This window comes from Pseudophryne corroboree, chromosome 8 (assembly GCF_028390025.1).
Source record: "Pseudophryne corroboree isolate aPseCor3 chromosome 8, aPseCor3.hap2, whole genome shotgun sequence".
Classification (NCBI taxonomy): domain Eukaryota; kingdom Metazoa; phylum Chordata; class Amphibia; order Anura; family Myobatrachidae; genus Pseudophryne; species Pseudophryne corroboree.
The window spans coordinates 42,724,562-42,742,581 of record NC_086451.1 but is presented as its reverse complement, the minus strand read 5'-3'; the positions used below and the strand labels follow the sequence as shown (position 1 = coordinate 42,742,581).

General features: G+C 43.4%; 1 protein-coding gene across 2 annotated transcripts in view; it reads right to left on the bottom strand.

Moving 5' to 3' along the window:
• Window positions 1-18,020, bottom strand: part of L1CAM (L1 cell adhesion molecule) — a 290,338-nt gene that overhangs the window by 72,875 nt on the left and 199,443 nt on the right. The window contains exons 3-9 of one of the 2 annotated variants that reach the window (XM_063936291.1): window positions 14,812-14,826; window positions 13,519-13,627; window positions 9,855-10,045; window positions 4,721-4,843; window positions 2,243-2,413; window positions 1,966-2,077; window positions 1,441-1,625 (exon numbers count right to left, since the gene is read on the bottom strand). In XM_063936291.1, coding sequence (XP_063792361.1) covers window positions 1,441-1,625; window positions 1,966-2,077; window positions 2,243-2,413; window positions 4,721-4,843; window positions 9,855-10,045; window positions 13,519-13,627; window positions 14,812-14,826 — 906 coding nt within the window. The remainder of the gene's footprint in view (window positions 1-1,440; window positions 1,626-1,965; window positions 2,078-2,242; window positions 2,414-4,720; window positions 4,844-9,854; window positions 10,046-13,518; window positions 13,628-14,811; window positions 14,827-18,020) is intronic. The other variant, XM_063936292.1, reaches the window with a different exon arrangement.

The following is an 18,020-nucleotide window of genomic DNA, read 5'->3' as shown; positions in this document are numbered from 1 at the left end:
GATGAAATTAAAGGCTATCTGCCTATAGCTCTTTTATCTGAATGTTGTTCTTTATTTTATACTACTCATTTAACAAAAGTATTCGCATCATTAACAATTTATCCAAATACATTTATCCTATAATAGTGGTAATAGTCTTGCCAACAGCACAACTGTGCGGTAGCCAATAGCAACCATCCTAACTGAAAGAAAAGGTTCACTTAATTGCCTTATAATTATACTTTAAAAATGGCAGCTTTCTGAAGACGTTGCCAAAGAGATCATAGGAACAGTCAACGTTTAGATTACTTTTTTAAGGATAATTTTTTCAGACATTCGTAGCAATATTATAGCAGGAAACTGGTAAATGATAAGTGCTCTGTGACAAACAGTAGAGTACATACATGTTACCATAAATCACCAAGGGCCTAATTCAGACCTGATCGTAGCAGCAAATTTGTTAGCAGACGGGCAAAACCATGTGCACTGCAGGGGAGGCAGATATGACATTTGCAGATAGAGTTAGATTTGGGTGGGTTATATTGTTTCTGTGCAGGGTAAATACTGTCTGCTTTATTTTTACACTGCAATTTAGATTTCAGTTTTAACACCCCCCACCCAAATCTAACTCTCTCTGCACATGTTATATCTGCCTCCCCTGCAGTGCACATGGTTTTGCCCAACTGCTAACAAATTTGCTGCTGCGATCAACTCTGAATTACCCCCCATATCATTTAGAATGGATTCCATGAATGGGGTTCCCGGCTTATAAACCAATTATATATTCATATATTCATATTTGAACATTATTATTTTGCGGCACTCCTTTGCGTATTTTTGAGTAATAAAATACTTACAGTAAGTAGAAATCAGTAAAGCTATTAAAAGGATGTATATTATGGAATGAATTGTCTACTTTTTTTGACAAAGTTTGCTATTTACAATAATTGGACAACCTGGGAGACAGATAAAGTGGCGAGAGATAAAGGTGTCTATTCATGAAGCAGTGAAAAGAGTGGAGAAGTGAGCTAGTGGAGTAGTTGCCGTGGCAACCAATCAGCTGCTCCATCATACAATTGTATAGTATGCAAAATATAAATGTTACGCCAATCCTGATTGGTTGCCATGGGCAGCTTCTCTACTGGCTCACTTCTCCACACTTTTCACTGCTTCATGAATAGACCTCAAAGTACCAACCAACCAGCTCCTAGCTGCCATGTTACACTCTGTGTTGGAAAAATTGCAGTTAGGAGCTTATAGGCTGGTACTTCATCTCTCTCCAACACTTAGTACATCTGCCCCTGTCTACATACTGTAGCTCTCCTTTTTCATCGTTTTTTGGAAGGTCCATAGAATTCAATAAGCCTACAAAGAATGCTGGATTGTTCCCTGAAATCTACGGCTGGCTAGCCAAATATTTCCCATCCGGGCGACAGACATAGTAACAATACCGGGACTCACACTCCACGGCGACTGTGTACTTGTGTCTCACTTCTCCTTCTGTGTTCTTGGCTATACACTCGTACTCCCCGTCATCCTCTTCTAGCACTGGCTCAATGCGTAGGGTCTTTTTATATTCATCAAAATGAAAGCGATTCGGATCCATGGTGCCAGTTAGAGCTATCCACTCAGTTTCTGGAGTAGGGCTGGAGGGAGATACAACGAAAAAAAAAAAGTATAAGCAATAACGGAAGAATACAGATGGAGCCCTGCTTATCTATCCCTTTAATAGGATTAATTGAGCCAGTGCAGTGCTGTGGGACTTAATCCCCTGCTGTATTGTTCTCTCTGTATTGTATTGCAGCTGAGAACAATAGATGAAAGGTTTATGCTAATAAACCTTGGTGCACCTAGGTGCAGCAGAGAAGGCTAGATGATCGAGGCTCCATCTGTATAATGACACAATAGGAGAGCTGAGTGAGGGGACGGGGATAGAGTGAGATGGATATGCAGCAATGGCTGTGACTTTTGCCAGAGTATACTTACAGCCCCTGGGCGATGCACTCCAGCTGCAGAGAGGTTCCCTTAAGCGCCAAGGAACTGCTGGAACTGCCCGTGGGCATAATCATTCTAGGCTTGCGATACTTCATGGAGTTAGCTGTAAGAAGGAAAGTGGAGTAAGGATCCTGAAGTACATCACAGTGTGGCCATCACCATTCCTGCGGTCACTTTGGAGATGAATCCATACTTGGCGCCAGTATCGGCTGTTTGACAAGTTAAAATCTGACAAAACACCTGGAACCGCTACACCGATTGGACTTACTTTGTTTAACTTTAAGTTCGATTGGCTCCTTTTGGACAATAGTTCGGGCGCCGAGAAACTGAGCGTGGCAGATGTAGTCAGGGTGGTGATCTGTTACCATCACATTGGAGAAGTATAAGTTCCCATTCATTCCCATGGTGACTCGATTATCCTGATGTATGTGCAATAGTGCTAAATAGTGGAGGGAGAATAAATAGAAATTCCAAACACGTCAAGATTAGTCTAATGTCATGTACAGTATGTAGCCTTAACTATTATAGTACCACTGGCCATTGTGACATTTCTCAACACCTGCCCGTAGAAGCAGGAACTCCGAAACCTTTTCCTAATCCAAACAAATGTGCAGGAGAGATGTGATGTAGGCTAAGGGGTACATTCAATAAGAGTCGGGTCCATTCCAACATGCAGCTGTCGGAATGGATCCGACAACCCCTATTCAAAGAGCTGCCAAATCCGACTCAGATTTGGGCACTCCCGGTGTCTTGTCCTGCCGCCGCTGTCAGCGGCTACCGGGTGCGCTGACAGCAACGGCGGTGGGAGCTGTCAGCGGTGCCGGGAAGGAAGGGGGGGGGGGAGAGCTGTCAGCGGCTACCGTGTCTGCGGCGGTGGGGGCAGCAGCGGGAAAGCAGCGGAGGAGGGGAGATGGAGAGGAGGAGACGGGGGGAGCAGCGGCTGCATCAGCGGCGGCTCACGGCGTCGTCTACCCGGCTCCAGCAAGCGGGACCTCGTTTGCTGGAGCCGGGTGGACGCTGCCGCTGGGTTCCTGCTCTCCCCGCTGTAGCACTGCTCCCCCCGTCTCCAGATCCCTCATCTCAATCCGACTTTTTTCTAAAGTCGGATTGAGATTGTCGGAAACGGGCTAAAACCTGTCCGGTTTGGCCCCGCTTCCGACAATGCACGCGGATCGGCGGCTGAAGCTGCCGATCAGCGCGCATTCCGACAAATCGGGATTCCCAACTTGTCGGAATAAATGGGGCCCTAATGAATAGGTCGTAAGCCCTTCTGACCTAAAACTGTCGGAAGCTGCCGTCTTTCCGACAAGATGGCAGCTTCCGACAGTTATTGAATATACCCCTAAGTGGGAAATCAGAATACTTAGACACTGTGCACAAAGCCTGACATGTATTAGGCAACGTAGGCATTGCTCTCCATTACCTGCTTTGCCCTGAAATTGTTAACAATGCCTAATGTATGTTGGGCAATGTGGAAAATGATTTACCTATTTTACCTGGGAAATAATTACACCCCTTTTCTACTGACGTGAAAATTCCCGCTTACTGCACGTGAACCCGGAATTTTGTCAGTGGAAACGGCTCACCCAGGAATCCAACCCTGTAAGCGAGCTGGTTTTTTTTTCCAGAAAGGACCCGGGTAAGACTCAGTGTAAACGGGTAACTCGGGTCATCTGACCTGGGACCCGTTTAAAGCAGCCCAAACTTCCCAATCGCAGTGTCCTGCAGGCGGTTGGGTGGTAGAGGACAGGCTGTCTGCGCTGCTGCTCTGCCTGCTATGCAGACTCAGCAGCGGTGCCGGTAAAGGTTACTGGATGCCGCGCTTTTGGTGCACAGAGGAGGCTGTGGGGCAACCCCGCAGCTGCCAAAGTGATGGGCTTGCCCCGAGCTTGACGTGAAGCGGTATCAATGAAGGGGGCATGGCCTAACAAGATCGAGGCTATACCCCGGTGTCCCTACAAGATAAACTGCTCTGACCCGGGAATAATCCGGGTCAGAGCTGCGGTGAAAAGGGGTTTGTCTTGGGTCTGACCCAGTTTGGAACTGTTTTCCAAATCTCGTGTCAGACCCAGGACCTAGGTAGAAAAGGGGTATTAGTCTACCGGGGTCACCTTACAAAGTTTGTTATCCTGAAACATCTTAAAACCAGCAAAGCCGAGGAAGTGACATGTTCACCCGTACCGGAGCACCAGAAGTAAGCGCCAAGAGAAAATATTTAATAAAAAGAGATGGGAGTGTATATTGTGAAGGGAGAGTTATTGATTTGTGAACGCTATTGTCATTTTATTACATTGTCTTGTAATCAGAAAAATGTAGCCTACAGTAAGAAACCACCACTGCACATTGCGGATAACTGAATTGCCCCCTTTGTGTATAATCATTTGTTTGCTACAGATTTTTCCATAGACCATGCTGATGCCTCAAAGATACCACAGTACGCAATGAGACAAAACAGAACCGTCCCCTGGATTATTTCCAGTATTAGTGGCTGTGTCCACTATAGCAGTGTCCACTATACTACAGCAGACAGTGGGCGGTAGGTTTTTTTAAAGGGGCAATGGTTTGGCCTTGTACACGATTGCCCCTATATATAAAAATGGACGAGTTTGGCCTGCATCCGTGTTTTTTAAGCATTGTACTATCGTCCGGTCCCGTAAGACCTTTTTTTTTTTTAACGGGAAAAAGTTTAACCCCGGTGATATTTTTAAATGCATCAACGATAATAAAGAACAAAGTTTGTACTCACTGCTGTTCATCCAGAAGATTCGTGGGGGTACTGAGCTTTTTGGGGGGTTGCAAGGCATTGTAACGGAATCTCCCTCTTCCGCTTCCACGGGTTCTATCTTCTCTTTCTGCCATTTAGGCATGGCTATGTGACAACATCAAATATTATTATTATTAACAACCATATTACGACAGGTCCTAATGCAGCAAATCCATCTACTCCTATAAATGTACAGTATTTGCTCATTGGGGGTAATTCCAAGTTGATCGCAGCAGGAATTTAGTTAGCAGTTGGGCAAAACCATGTGCACTGCAGGGGAGGCAGATATAACATGTGCAGAAAGAGTTAAATTTGGGTGGGTTATTTTGTTTCTGTGCAGGGTAAATACTGGCTGCTCTAATTTTACACTGCAAATTAGATTGCAGATTGAACACACCCCACCCAAATCTAACTCTCTCTGCACATGTTATATCTGCCTCCCCTGCAGTGCACATGGTTTTGCCCAATTGCTATCAAAAATCCTGCTGCGATCAACTTGGAATTACCCCCATTGTCAATTGTCGGATGATTCCTACCTATGTCTCTGTATCTATTCTTCCTTCTCACGTCAGTGAGTATGTGATTAAAGTATAACACATTACAATACGGCTTCTCTAACATCTATACAGTAAGTTATATATTTATTAGGGTTTTCTCCTACTGCTTTACTCCTACGCTTTGTGAACATGAGCAGAATATCATTTCTCTCCTTCTTACGTGATCTGCATTTGAATGTATAGAAGTGTTATACAGCCCTCCGCCATAGAATGACATCAGTATGCAGATAGTGCCCTATAATTACATAAGATGTAGACTCATTGACCCATGATGCATTCAATTGATTTAACTAATACAATGAATATAGGAATTTATTCTGATCAGGAGCGTGCAGGGAGAGTGTAAATCTGTCAGCATAATATATGTATTCTAATAACTACAAGACAGCAACAGGCAGTCTGCAGCCTGGAACACTGGGGGTCATTCCAAGTTGTTCGCAGTGCAGCGATCAGGCTAAAAAAACGGCAGTTCTGCGCATGCATATGCGGCGCAATGTGCACGCGCGACGTACGGGCACAACGAACGATGCAGTTTTGCACAGGGTCTAGCGATGCATATCAGTCGCACTGGTGGCCGCAGAGTGATTGACATGAAGAGGGCGTTTCAGGGTGGCAACTGACCGTTTTCAGGGAGTGTTCCTAAAAACGCAGGCGTGCCAGGGAAAAAAAATTGTGACGTCAAATAGTCTGAAGTGATCGCAAGCGCTGAGTAGGTTTTGAGCTACTCCGAAACGACACAAATTTTTTTTGCAGGCGCTATGCGATAAAAACGTTTGCACTTCTGCTAAGCTAAAATACACTCCCAGTGGGCGGCGGCATAGCGTTTGCACTGCTGCTAAAAACTCCTAGCGAGCGATCAACTCGGAATGACCACCACTGTCCTCTAAATACACGATCACAAACCCTTTCCACCAGTTTAGTTTCATGTGTGTACAGAAAATACAAACTAAGGGGGTTGTAATTGGGAAAAACCATGTTGCACTGCAGGAGGGGCAGATGTAACACGTGCATAGCATCCACCTATAAATCAGGATCCTTATCCCCCTTTTTTTATTCATTGTTCAGCAAATTTTTCTTCAATTAATAGCTGATTAAGTAATGCTTGTACAAGATCATTATTGCAAAAGCCTGCCATTCTGAGGGGGATATCCTATTAGGTCCGGTAAAACATCGGGTGCGAAAAACATATGTTTTTTGCTATTTTTCGCAATGTTTCACCAATTTTTTTTTAAAGGCTATCCAGATTGATCTCCTGTAAAAAAATTCCCTTTCTCCCGAAAACACACAGGTTCAGTGAAAACGAGGCTGTTTCTGGGGATTTGGTTTTGCCTGCCTAAGGCAGGCGAAACAAAATCCCCGATGACCGGGACAACCTGCAGTGTCCCATGACCGCTGCAGCAGCAGCAGGCTGGGACTGCAGGCATGGTGCCGCCGCCAGGAAGCTGCGCTCGGCGTGGTGACCCCCGGCGGGGAAGCAGGGTAGCGCCATGACCGCATCCCCCCCTCTCTTCCGCCCCGCCAGTAGTCACATGATGGTGGAGCGCCCATGTGACCGGTGGGGGAGCCGGAGGAGCAGCGCTGCTACTCATTGCTCCCCGGGCCGCAGCGGCTGCATGTGACGTCACGCAGCCGCTGCGGCCCGCCCCCCGCATGGTCCGGCCACGCCTGCGTTTCTCTAAAGATTTAATTTCATTGTGTGCGCACAGTTTATTGGTATACGCACATTTACCACCCAGGAGTTGACTTATACTAATTAGCATTTTTATTATTGTGTATTATTACATGTGCTGTGACTTTCCATATTACATGATTTGTTACCATGTAAACCTATTGCACACAAGAGCGCTCCTTCTTCCTCTCTTCCTCCTCTCTTACCTGACCTCCCCATTCATTCCCACCATCTCTTTCCAGCTCAGAGATTGCCAATGGTATGACACAACAATACAATGTTTTAGTCTATTGTTAGTGGCTCAGGGATACAACATATCTCTCGCTGCATTGCATTCAGCTTTATATCCTATCTCTGCCTGATGACGTCAATACATGTCAGAAAAACACTGCCAGTAGACCCCGTACAGCTAGGAATGAATAAAGTCGCACTGGTATTGTTCTGTCCTCCCTCTTCCACTGCCAGGTTCTAACCTTCAATATTACACACTTTTCTCCTATTCCTCCTTTATTATGCTGCTTAAAGGGGATGGGAATAATGACTATATTCATCATAATTCATCGGGGAACTTGGCAACAGCAAGGCTTAGGAGTCACTTGGCAACAGCAAGACTTAGGATGTGACACTCACATCTGGGTGTGAATCTTAGGGTCGACGCACTTAGATCGACAGTCATTAGGTCGACCTCTATTGGTCGACAGTGACTAGGTCGACACCTGAAATAGGTCGACGCCATGAGTTTTTTTTTTTTTATCGTTTTGCTATCGTTTTCTTCGTAAAGTGACCGGGAACCCCAATTAGTGCACCATGGGGGGGTCATTCCGAGTTGATCGCTAGCTGCCGTTGTTCGCAGCGCAGCAATCAGGCTAAAAATCAGCATTTCTGCGCATGCGTATGCGGCGCAATGCGCACGCGCGATGTACGGGTACAAAGTCCTTTGGGGTTTTGCACAGGTTCTAGCGAAGCTTTCAGTCGCATGGCATAACGCAGGAAGATTGACAGGAAGGGGGCGTTTCTGGGTGGAAACCGACTGTTTTCAGAGAGTGTTTGGAAAAACGCAGGCATGCCGGGGAAAACGCAGGCGTGGCTGGGCGAACGCTGGGCGGGTGTGTGACGTCAAAAGCCAACCCTCCAACGTTAGAATCAACGCACATGAAGAGTAGCTACAGGGCTGGTCTTGTTTTGCACAAAATGATTTTGCAGGTGCTCTGCTGCACAAGCGTTCCCACTTCTGGAAAGTGAAAATACATTCCCCGGTGGGCGGCGACAATGCGTTTGCACGGCTGCTAAAAACTAGCGAGCGATCAACTCGGAATGACCCCCACGTCCCCTCACATGACTCGCTGCGCTCGGCACAGGTTACTATTCCCAGTCATAGTCCACGTAGATTGTAAAGTATGAATAAGTTCAAAAAATTTAAAAAATAATGTGAAAAACTCATGTTGACCTTTTTTCATGTCGACCTGGTACACGTCGACCTAGTGACTACGTCGACCTATAAACCATGTCAACCTAATGCATGTTGACCAATAGTGGTCGATCTAATGACTGTCGACTTAAGTGTGGTCAACCTAGAGATCGGATACCCTCACATCCAATGCTAGGAGGACAACCTCTATACCCTGATGCCCCACTGTTGACAAAAAAGCAATAGTTTCTATCCCCATAGGGTGGCATATGTATCAAAGCTTGGAGAGAAATAACGTGGACCGAGATAAAGTACTAACCAATCAGCTCTTAACGGTCTTTTTCCAGCTTGTGTTTGAAAAATGACAGTTAGGAGCTGATTGGTTGGAACATTGGGGTAGATTTACTAAACCTGGGGATGGAAATAAAGTGGACGGAGATAAGTACCAACTAATCAGCTCCCAACTGCCGTGTCACAGGCTGGGTTTGAAAAATGACAGCAAGGAGCTGATTGGTTGGTACTTTCTCTCCAAGCTTTGATTTATATGCCCTTTAAAAAGATAGAAAAGAGTCTTCACACCAGATTCTGGTACAAATGAATAGAAAATCAGTCTCCCATGTTGAAAATTGATAGTTTTATCACTTCGTATTCTTAAGTAATTAATACTGTAGTGAATTAATTACTAAGAAATGCTATTAAATAAACTGGACATTCTATTTGCCCCATTCCATTGCCCTCATTTTGCAGAGGCAGCTGTTACATATGGTGTATTTGGCAGAAAGGGGCAATCACAATGCACAGCAGTTTTTCTATGACCATACCTACAGTATACACAAATTGCATTCAACGCCTACAGTATGTATGGCTAGATTAATAGAGGAGATGTGTACCCCTGGTGTTTAAACTTTAAATTCCCATTTTACATCATCCACACCATGGTTACTGAGGAAACTGTCTCCATGGTAACAGTGCACAGCCAGAGTAGGTATCACAGTAAAAGGAGACTGTGCTGTATGCATCCTGTGAAGGTCATCTAACCCTTTCATAAGAATACTTTACTATTAATAATGTCTAAACACCAGTCTTCTGCTTTTGTGATCATGGACACGTTAATTAAAACCTTTTTGCATTGCAGATTTTCCTGACATCGGGGCAGCTATGAATTAACCCATTTAGGGTCTATTCATGAAGCAGTGAAAAGAGTGGAGAAAAGGACAGTGGAGAAGTTGCCCATGGCAACCAATCAGCTTTGAAGCCAGCATTTATCAAGTACATTTTATAAAATGTAAGGGAGATGCTGATTGGTTGCCATGGGCAACTTCTCCACTGGTCTGTTTCTCCACTGTTTTCACTGCTTCATGAATAGACCCCTTAGAGTAAGTGCACTCTACGCGTTATTGCTCCACTTAGAATAGTTCACTAAGCCTATGTCTATCAGCCATGACTAAATACGTGTTGTGTTACTGTATACGGTACACCTACTTTCTATGATGACATGAATCTCGTTAGACATGGCCGTGCCCAGTTCGTTTGTGGCAAAGCAGCGGTATTTGCCCTGGAAATCTTTCATGTTTCCGTTGGAGTTGGAAACATATAAGTTCCCCGAAAACTTTTCTTGTTTTACTCGGGTGTCATTTGGTTCAAACGGCAACCCGTCCTTTTCCCAGGAATACCTGCAAGAGAAACAAAATGATAAAGGTTCTTCAGTCTTCATGTCCCAACATTTTCACCGCTTCCTGGTGAATGAATAAGCTGCATTACTGTGAATATATGTAGAACCCAAAATGATTGTTTGCATGTAGAAGACACGGTCAAGTCCCCATTTGACGATTTTCTGGTGTTTATTCAACTTTTCACAAATCTCTAATTACGTAAGACAGTGGTTCACAAACTTTTTTGAATCGCGGCACCCTAAAGTATCAGATGCAGGGGTCTATTTACTAAGCCTTAGATGGAGATAAAGTCTCAACGGAGATTAAGGGGGACATTTACTAAGCAGTGATAAGAGCAGAGAAGTGAGCCAGTGGAGAAGTGCCCATGGCAACCAATCAGCACTGAAGTAACATCTATAATTTGCATACTATAAAATGATACAGAGCTGCTGATTGGTTGATAGGGCAACTTCTCCACTGGCTCACTTCTCCACTCTTATCACTGCTTAGTAAATGTCCCCCAAAGTACCAGCCAATCCGCTCCTAACTGACATGTCCCAGGATGGGTTTGAAAAATGGCAGTTAGGAGCTGGTTGGCTGGTACTTTGTCCCCATCCTAGGCTTAGTAAATAGACCTCTTATTTTCAAGGCAACCCTAGGCCAAAAGATTCTTTTTGAGAAATTCAGAAAAAAAAAATATTCAGGTTCCGTTATCTGGTGAGGGACAGGATTCACTTCTGATTGTACGCATACGTTATGATTGGAAACTGCAATTTGGGAACCAGTGCCTTCATGCAATTCTATGAGACAATTTCTCAGATTTTTCATTCTTTACAGTCACATTTGACATCACGAAAAGTACCCAGGTACAATATTTGGGGTGTGGTTCATCAAATCGACAGTGTCTAGGTCGACAATGTTTAGGTCGACCACTATAGGTCGACAGTCACTAGGTCGACATGGATGGAAGGTCGACAGGGTTTCTAGGTCGACGTTTGCTAGGTCGACAGGTCTAAAGGTCGACATGAAGAATTTTTTTTTGGGTGTCGTTTTCTTCGTAGAGTGACCGGGATCCCAAATTAGTGCACCGCGTCCCCTCGCATGGCTCGCCATGCTTCGGGCATGGTGCCTTCGCTCCGCTACCGCTTCGCTCGGCACACTTTACCGTTCCAATCGTAGTCCACGTGGATCGTTAAGTATGAAAAAATTCAAAAAAAGAAAAAAAAATGTGAAAACTCATGTCGACCTTTAGACCTGTCGACCTAGCACATGTCGACCTAGAAACCCTGTCGACCTTCCATCCATGTCAACCTAGTGACTGTCGACCTATAGTGGTCGACCTAAACATTGTCGATCTTCAGACCGGATCCCCAATATTTGCACAGTTAGATATTACCCCTTTCAGATCAAAATCCTGGGTCCATCCCCCGTTCACACTGCGGCTCCAGCCCGGGTTATTCCCAGGTCTGCACTGTTTACACCGCACACGGGTGCAGCCTCTCTTCAGCCGGCGCTTGGAGATGATATCTCCACGCGCTGAGAAATCCATCTGTCCCCATGCATGTCGGATGACACAGGCTAACCGTTTACACTGCAGCGTTTTACAAAACAGGGGAGTACTGGCCTGAGTTTTGTCCATGTGCCAAGGCCAGGTTTCTGCTGCGCGGGTCACTCAGATGACCAATGTTTATGTCTTTGGGCATAGCAGCGGATCACAGAAGTCCTCAGGATGTGTGTGTTTACACAAGATGCCTACTGCAGCACTGCCATATTTCTGTACAGCGGCTGCGTCCAGTGGCGCAGCTGAATCAGGACATTTGTTCAGTTGCTAACAAATAAGATTTTTTTCCTAGTGAATACAGTAGATTTGTTTGCGCATGGAATACATTTTACATGGTGGGTCAAACGGTTTCCATAATAATTATAATAATAATAATTATTATTATTATTATTATTATTATGTTTAAATTCTATTTGTCCATCTAAAGCAATGCGCTCATTCATACATTTTATAGTATGTAACAGTAGTTTATAACAGTTTTAGAATAAGTGATCGTCTGTAATTAGCGCATATACCCCATTGTCACCAGGGGCGTTTCTACAGAGGACGGGGCCCGTGTGCACCTCCGGGTGGGCCCCCTCCTCTGTACGGCGCTGTAGACTCCGGCATTGTGCCGGAGTCTACTGCGCATGCACAGGTCTCTGGAAACATGGCGCCCACCATGATGCGGAGACCAATTTGGCTACCACGCATGCGCAGTGGCCATTTTGGCAGCGATTTCTGCCGCGATTGCAGGTCCCGGCGCTGGACTCCGGAAAGGTAAGTGTTAAAAATGGGTGCGGTGTGGGCCACCCCTGGATCCAGGGACCCGTGTGCACCGCACACATTGCACCCATTATAGAAACGCCAATGATTGTTACATAGAAAACAAAAATCTGCCATGTTTCTATGGAACAGTAGAGGTGCTATCTAATTATAGATTTTACACAACTATATAGTTAATTTTATATATATATATATATATATATATATAAAGATAGATAGAGATATATAAGAGGAAAATGCCCCAGTTGTTCTATGATTCTGCTAATGTGTGTGTTTGATTTAACCCTATGCGCTGAGACATGGATATACCTAAAACCTGGACTGTTGGGGTGCCTTGAGGACCACGTTTGAGAACCTCTGACCTAGATTATAGACAACAACTCCATCTGGTAACTACAGTATTAGGGCTCAGAGTCACAGTGACAGGAGCTGTCCACCATTCAGTGCTGAAAGCAATGTTTGATGGAATGTAGCCCCTTGCAGGTACTACTATTGTTCTTTATAAATAGCTCATCAGTCAATGCTGCAATTAGTCTCCTGAAGAAACATCAACCGTTAGAGCAGAGGTTCCCAAACTGTGTGCCGTGGCTTCCTGGGGTGCCTCGGGACCCTTGCACGGTGTCCTGGGTTGGTGGTCCAGGACCAATTCAAATTATGAATGGTCAATATAATAGGCAAAACCAGTTCTGGTGGCTGCCAGTCATAAAATATGTGGCCAAACAGAAGCAAATCTTGTCCCTCACCATATAACTGACCCTAAGGATGACATATAAACGCAATCTACTTAATGTAATATTTCTTTCTACATTTCTCAATAGGAAATTTTTGGCCATGGGGTGCCGTGAAAAAAATTCTGATATTCTAGGGCGCCGTGATTCAAAAACGTTTGGAAACCACTGCCTTAGAGGCTCTGCTCTTCCAAGCAACGAACTCTTCACTTTGTACCAGAACTTTCTACATGACCAAAACTTGAATTTCTGTCCCTCTGCATTCTTAAAAACATGCCGCTGGGCTCTGTCTTAATTGCATGAGACCCGGCTCATAGAAGCACATATATTAAAATGTCACAGAGCACAAATAAAAGCACAATTCCAATAGTATAAAGACATGAGTTTTTATTTTCCTGCAATGTCGGTATTGTGTGTTGTCGTCTTTGAAGTGAACTTACCAAGCTTTGGAATTCTCTTTTGCTTCACACTTGAGTGAGAGGTCATCGTTGGGATACACCACGTGCCTTTGATTAGGCTGCTTTGTAAATGAAGGAGGAAACAATTGTGCTAAAGGAAGAAAAACACAAACTTAACAGATACCCTGCACCAATTAATAGATTCATCGACATGCAAATCATCCACCCACAATAAGTATGTACAACCTTTATGGGTATATTAGATCAACTGTGAGGTACAAATGTGAAAACACTACACAGGAGGTTATTAGAGCAGGGAGACTTTGCTTGCTTTTTCTGGTGCCCAATACATGTGTGAGCATAAACAATTCAATTGTTTTTTTTTTTTCATGCTGATCGCACCCATAAAGGCCGGGTTTAGCCGCATAAAACAGCTAAACCTGACCAAAGTGCAGGGTGCGATCAAGAAAAGTGCAGTTTGGGCATCCAAATAGGTCCCTTTTTTCGTGCAGCCATCACACCTGAACGTAGCTACAATTGAATAGCTCTGTTTGGACATCACCTAGTGGCTGCCAGGGGACAAACAATTGAATTCCACCCACTTGACTAGTATTACCAGCCATATATCTGTTATTCTGCTGCTTGGGCTGGGTGGACATATTGCCTGTGCCCTTATGTTGCAGTGTATATGTAAGATATGTACATTAACAACATCACACTTCTCAAAGGCTGACCGTGTCATCCCGGAGTAATATTAAGTAGCAAATAACAGCTTCAGACTAACTGAATCATTTAAATGGTGCACATACATGACAAATGTGTCACGTGGTGGCAGTAAAGTTCGGTTTGGGGGCAGTTACAGATTACACTGATTTTCCGATGAAGCTGCGCTCACAGTGATGTTCTGTAGATGGAGCTGAACCAATGCCACAGTATAAAAAATAAATAAAAGTATTCTTTAGTGTGTACCGTATGTACCTTAGCTTACTGGTTTTAGAGATGTAACTACAGTATAAATGTACCAGGCTCAATAACAACATAGCAGCATGCTAATAATATCACTAACAATCTGATACAGCTGACTGATCTATATATAAAATCCTCAGCAGCTGCTGAATCTAATTGCTGCTGATTAAATCAGTATGCAGCCAGGCTGAAGGGCACATGTCGTTCCCCCCACTATCACCACACACAGAAACACCACCACCACCGTCTTCCTCCCTTGCTAAACGCCACAATAGGTGGGCATTATACTCATTACAGTCTAAATAGACTCTTCCACAGATTATTTCCAATTCGGGACAAAAAGCAGTGTGTCTACACAGTGTGACTTACTGGCTGGAAATTCATCTGCAGGTTCCATTAAGTGTATGCAAAAGAAAGAGAGGGAAAGAAAGATGTGTTACAAATTGGAGAGACTGAAAAAATTAGCAACTGCGTTATAGAAAGTGCAAGACATTGTACATATTGAGTCTACGAGCAAGCAATCAAAGTTATCACATTCAGAGTTCAGCAGAGAGATGAATTAGTGGGAATAGAGATCTATGGAAAGAATTAAAAAGTATACTGGGAATGAGAAGGGTCACTGACACTGCAATTGTTTAAATCTTAAAAATATTCTTACAATATTCACAAATAAGTGCATTCTTTTGTATTGTCTGTTCTCAAATAATTGTGCTGTATTGTTAGGTGATTATGGTTGGTGGGTTGTATAGCTATCTAGTTTTAAAAATATAAATCAATAAGATTTCACTTTTTAATCCTCAAATTTCCCTGTTGGTCCAAAGAAAAGAAAAAAATTAAATTATAGACCAATTTGTATTAAGAGTATAACAATCCCTTCTGTTTCCATACTGGTGGCCGGACATTTCCCAGGAACAACAACATATACATGTACTATATTGTGTCATTAATGGCAGTAATTCATGAAATTCTATTGTCTTAGGAACGTGCACAAATGTTTATGACATTTTTGTACAATGCCAGGTCTTGTGGGAATATATTCCAAAGTTTTACACCTCTTACAGTAAAGAACCCTTATCTGTAGAGACTTTACAGTAAATACTGTTCTGTATTGGTCATTAATATATTTATTCAGTGTTCATATCCTCCTTAATCTTGTCTCCAATAGTGTAATTACATTTTACAGCAATAGTGTACTCACAACTAATGTCCAATTCACTGTTTTAATTTAGTTGCTCTTCTATGTATTCTTTCTGGTTCCATAAAATGTATTTTGTGAATGAACGCCCAAACCTGAAGAGCATATTTAATGTGAGACCTAATCAGTCCCTTATAAAGGGGCAAAATTACTTCTCTCTCATATCTACGCCACTTTTAGTAAGTGGGACTATCCTGCTGGGTAGGTGCAGTAGTGTGATTTTCACGCTGTTACTGATACCCCTTTTCCACTGCCGCATTAATCTGGGTTGACTGCCGTGTCTACTCAGGTCACAGCTTGGTATAAAAGGGTCCTTGAAAAATAACGCAGGTTGAGTGACCAGGGAATCCTACCAGGGTTGGACCCAGGTAACGTGCAGTGTAAACAGCTCAACCCAGGTTATCCGACCCAGGTTATTCTTAAAAGCTGCTGATTGGCTGTGTATGCAGAGGTCCGCCTCAAGGGAGTGCCTGTGAGTGACATGCAGGCCAAACCTGGGTTCACTGTAAATGGGGCTGACCCGGGAATAGTCCAGGTCCAATGTGCAATGTAAACAGGGTCTGACTCGGGTTGGAACGGTGTCCGGAAACCTTGAACGAACCTGGGATTTTGGTGGAAAAGTGGTATGACTCATTGATCCTCAAGTAGACCTACATTAGATCTTGTTCCGTCTTATACTCACCCAATATTGTCCCGGTTAAGGTTTAAGATACATGAATATTTACACATAAATGCCTAACCATATATTTAAGGTGGAGATGTATCAAACCTAAATTCTCCATTTTATCTCTCTAAATGCGCTCCGCTTATATGTCATCCATCATCTTGCTGCCTGATCGCAGTTTATTTAGGTCTATTTGTAGGTATGACACTTGTATGGACTCTATTACCCGTCTTACATCATTTGTGACACTATAAATTCCAACTTCTGTATTATAAATATTTAAAAAAAACAGTTTCATGATAAAACAGAACCCTGGAGCACAACCCTTATAACTACCCGTACCATAATGTTCCATTAATCCAGGACATGATTTACACAGGTTCTGTGGCTGGTTAAATTCAAGCCTGCATTTCATCTGGTTTTAATCAGCCACATAACCTATGTAAATCAGGTTTCACAGATTAAAGGGATATTATGGCAAGCCAAGTTATGACTTTAGTCCAAACAGATTATGATCCAGTGATGACTATTCTCTGAACAAAATATTTTATCCAGTTTCCTATCTGGTCAATTTTTCCCAATAAGTCATGTTTTGAGGATATCTGTCTGTGGGAACAGGTGGAATAATTACTGACCTAGCAACACAGATTGACTTACCTGAGCTTGACTAAAGAAAACCACAAAATATGACCTTTTGGTGGTACTTGAAGACCAGGGCTGAGAACCATTGGTTTAAATTATGGATAAAACACATGAGCGGAAAGTGTTAAAGCTTTGGAAAAATCTAAATACTGTATACTGCATTTACTCACATCTCCATAAAATGCAAATACATTTGTATGATTGGATGAAGATATCCAGCTTGACTAATCAGTCATAGGGTTATGTTCTGCCTGGGCTGCATGAACACTTATTGCTAATGCTCATAATTGGATCCAGTGCTTTTTTGGGGGGACAAAGGGCTACTTACTGTATGAGGTACCTGAAATATATCTTCTATATCTAACCACTGTCCTAAAGTATTCTTTCTTTAAACAGATAAAGATTGAGGTACTAGGGCCCAATGTATTAAGCCTTAAAAAGTGATAAAGTGGAGAATGATAAAGTACCAGCCAATCAGCTTCTAACTGCCATGTTACAGGATGTGTTTGAAAATGACAGTTAGGAGCTGATTTGTTAGTACTTTAACACTCTTCATCACCCTCCGCTTTATCACGTTTTAAGGCTCAAAACATTTGGCCAAATGTTCTTTGAGGCTACTCAGAGCCGGAAGGGAGTGGGGTCTGGCAATTATATACGCTTCAGTGCTTGCCAAATATTAGACAACATCAATAAAATAATTAAAAAGAGGAAAGACTAGTGAATAATTAACTATTATGTTGTTGTTATATACACTCAAGTGGGAAGTGGGTGATCCAGGGGCTTAGTCATATGATCCACAGTGAATATTGTCATCATGGCCCCATCTCCCACTGCACAATGTTGCAAAGGAGGGGGTTCGAGCTGCAATGCAAATAATCTTGCTACACTGCTTGAAATTCCCACCAGGACCACCTGCTTTGGGACCTCATATAAAACACCATCCAAGTGATGACCAGTACAATTAAAAGGACTACAAAAGAAACTGTGTGGGGTAGACCCAATTAGAAGTCTGACTTTCACTGACTGACCTGATCCACAGCATCACACAGCCCCTATTGTGAAAGAGGCTGTTGGCTG